Raw genomic sequence first — 2834 nt, 5'->3', positions numbered from 1 at the left:
ATGGTCTCCTCACCAAACTCCTCTCGGTCGGCATATCTGGAAAAACAGCACTTTTCTTACAAAACTTTCTCTCCGATAGAACCTTCTACATCTCTTGGCGCAACACCCGGTCTAAAGATTTCCAGCAACCCCAGGGCCTTCCGCAGGGCAGTGTCCTCTCCCCCCTTCTTTTTATGTTTTACCTTAAAGACATTCACTAACACCTTCCCACTGGAGTTCAAATTCTTGTGTTCGCTGATGACATCTACATTTACTATGCTGCAAAATCTTTTGACAGGGTTATTGCTAAACTTCAAGATGCCCTCATCACCATTCAAACTTGGTGCACAGAGTGGAAAATGGCTATTTCACCCTCAAAAAGTGCAACTATTAATTTCTCTAACAAACGTCTGTCACCTACGATTCAGTTAACAATTTTTAACGAACGAATTCCCCAAGTTAATTCCATCAAAATTCTCGGCATCCATTACACTGCAAACATTTCTTTCCTCGGTCATTTTCAATACCTAAAAAAGAAATGTTTAAAAAAAATTAATGCACTCCGCTGCATCTCTAGCACTCAGTGGGGGTCTCGAACCTACCACCTCATTCAGATTGTAAATGCCACAATCAGAAGTATCTTAGAGTATGGCAGCCCAATCCTCTTCTCTGCGCCAAAATCACATCTCCGAGTAATTGAAACAATCTACAACTCTAGCCTCCGCGCAGCAACGGGCTTCCCACGATGGACTCCAATTCATATCCTCCACAGAGAAGCCGGCACTACCTCAATCTCACACAGACTTGTTTTAGCAGCTAAAAAATTCTATCTCCGTCACTGTTCCCTTGGCTCTCACTCCCCAATAAATCGCCTTTTGCATAAATTCCATTTTACTAGACTTAAAAAGAAACCCCACCTTTTCCTCAAATTTCAGGACATCTTCAGCCAAAAAGGCATAAGTAAATTCAATATCACCCCCTTCCACATTCCAGTTTTCCTCACAGATCTCCCGAACCTCTGTCTTTTTGTACACGATCTTCCTTTTCAAACTACGAAAAATCCCAACGAAATCCTCCCTCTCTCTCAGGAAACCCTCCACACCCTTTGGAAAGACTTTGTCATCCTGGCTACCGATGCCTCAAAATCCAGTACGAACACAGGTATTGCGGCTATTAACTCAAGGAACAACATGTCTTATATCTCTCAAATCCATCCTATTAACTCAGTTTTCACCGGAGAAGTTTTAGCGATTTGGTTAGCAGTCACAAAATTCACTACCGATTATCTAGATTACGTTATTTTATCGGACAGTAAGTCCGCAATCACTGCCCTCATCTCAGCCACCCATAAATCCCCTCACAGCATCCTCCTCTTACAAAACAAGATAGTTTCAGCAAGTGCAAAAGTGAAATCAATCACGATCGCCTGGACACCAGCACACGTTGGCATCCCCCCCAATGAAACCGCTGATAAGCTGGCCAAACACGCCACCAATGCCCCTCGAGCCATCTCTTTTATCTCACCTGAAGACTTGTCATATTCAGCAGTTTTAGACTCAAACCGCGAACTCAGTAACCTCCGGACTAATTCAAAATACCACAAGCGTTTCCCCTTTGATCACCCTGTTAATAAAACTTCCCTCAATCAACTCCCAAACCGAAAATACGATATCTTAATCTCGCGTCTCCGAAGCAACACAATCCAACTTAACGAAATTTATGCAAAAATAGGGCTCGTAGACTCCCCTTTGTGCGACCATTGTCAACTTCCAGAATCTGCTATCCACCTCCTCTTTGAATGCAAAAAGTTCGAGCATCAGAGACAAACACTGCGCGCCTCAATCGGAGTTTTTCCACTCTCCCTTCACCGTCTTCTTAGTTATAACCAATACGATAATCTTCTCAAAAATTTAGTGGATTTTTTAATTTCAACTAAGCGTTTCTAGCCTCCAGTTTTCAAATCCATAATTAAATGCAGTCACTAATTTTTAAGTTTTAGTTTAAGCCTCTCTGAGCGCCTGGGAAAAAGAGTATGTTTTTCTTATTTTTTTTGTTTTGATGAACGTGTTTCTCCAAAAGTATTGGAACCACCAAATGCTAGTTTTTAATTTTTTTCTAATCTTCCTCTCCAAAAGTGTTTTGGAAAATATTTAATTTTGATCTCTACTGTAAACTTGTTTCGCTTCTTCAAGAACAGCGTACACTCTCATCACCTCATCTTCAGCACCAACAACTCAACTCACAAAAATACACCTTACAGCAAGGGGGATAAAAGCGAGTAGCAGAGATCCCCCCCACATCATCATCAACAGTCAACGTTTTTCATGCGATCTCTTAATTCTAAAATTATGATCTTTATTAAATAATCAACTTATTAAAAGTCATGGTTGAATGTTTGTGATTTTCTGATTATTTGAATGAACTGTTACAAACATTTGTATTATTTTACCGCTTTCAACAAAACTTAGCTATCTTTTTACTATCTGGTGTTTTTGCTCATCAATGCTTGAAAGATAATTAAGATGTCTGGTGCAAAATGTAGGTAAGTACATTTTCCTAATTTTATTATTATTAAAACTTATTTATCATTTTTTGACAGTATATCTACTTTGATTAATTGTAAGAATCAAGCACAAATGTGCCCTCTTCTTTATGGTATATGGTTATGCGGGTCGACTACATAAACATATTTTATTTGTCATCGAACGAAAAGCGAACACTTTTAAAATGTGCTAAAAAGGAATTTCTTTCAAATATTTGTATGCTACATTTGCTGTAATTTATGGTTTGTCGTCAATCTTTAATAATTTTCTTTTCAAAATGTTACTTTAAGACTTACCTGTGTGTAGTTTTTC

At 38.9% G+C, this 2834-nt stretch overlaps 1 protein-coding gene across 1 annotated transcript; it reads left to right on the top strand.

Annotated features, from left to right (window-relative positions):
- Positions 1 to 338: 338 nt before the first annotated feature.
- Positions 339 to 1925, top strand: LOC147808251 (uncharacterized). The gene has a single exon (XM_087166953.1). It carries the CDS (start codon positions 339 to 341, stop codon positions 1923 to 1925), a length of 1587 nt encoding a protein of 528 aa, XP_087023079.1.
- The last annotated feature ends 909 nt before the right edge of the window (positions 1926 to 2834 follow it).

This window comes from Parasteatoda tepidariorum, chromosome 6 (assembly GCF_982258835.1).
Source record: "Parasteatoda tepidariorum strain Cologne lab strain chromosome 6, Ptep-v5.0, whole genome shotgun sequence".
NCBI lineage: Eukaryota > Metazoa > Arthropoda > Arachnida > Araneae > Theridiidae > Parasteatoda > Parasteatoda tepidariorum.
This window is presented reverse-complemented; position numbering and strand designations above follow the sequence as displayed.

What these genes read in the sequence shown, in the direction of transcription:
- LOC147808251 (XM_087166953.1), top strand. Translation starts at nt 339, where the DNA reads ATGGCTATTTCACCCTCAAAAAGTGCAACTATTAATTTCTCTAACAAA.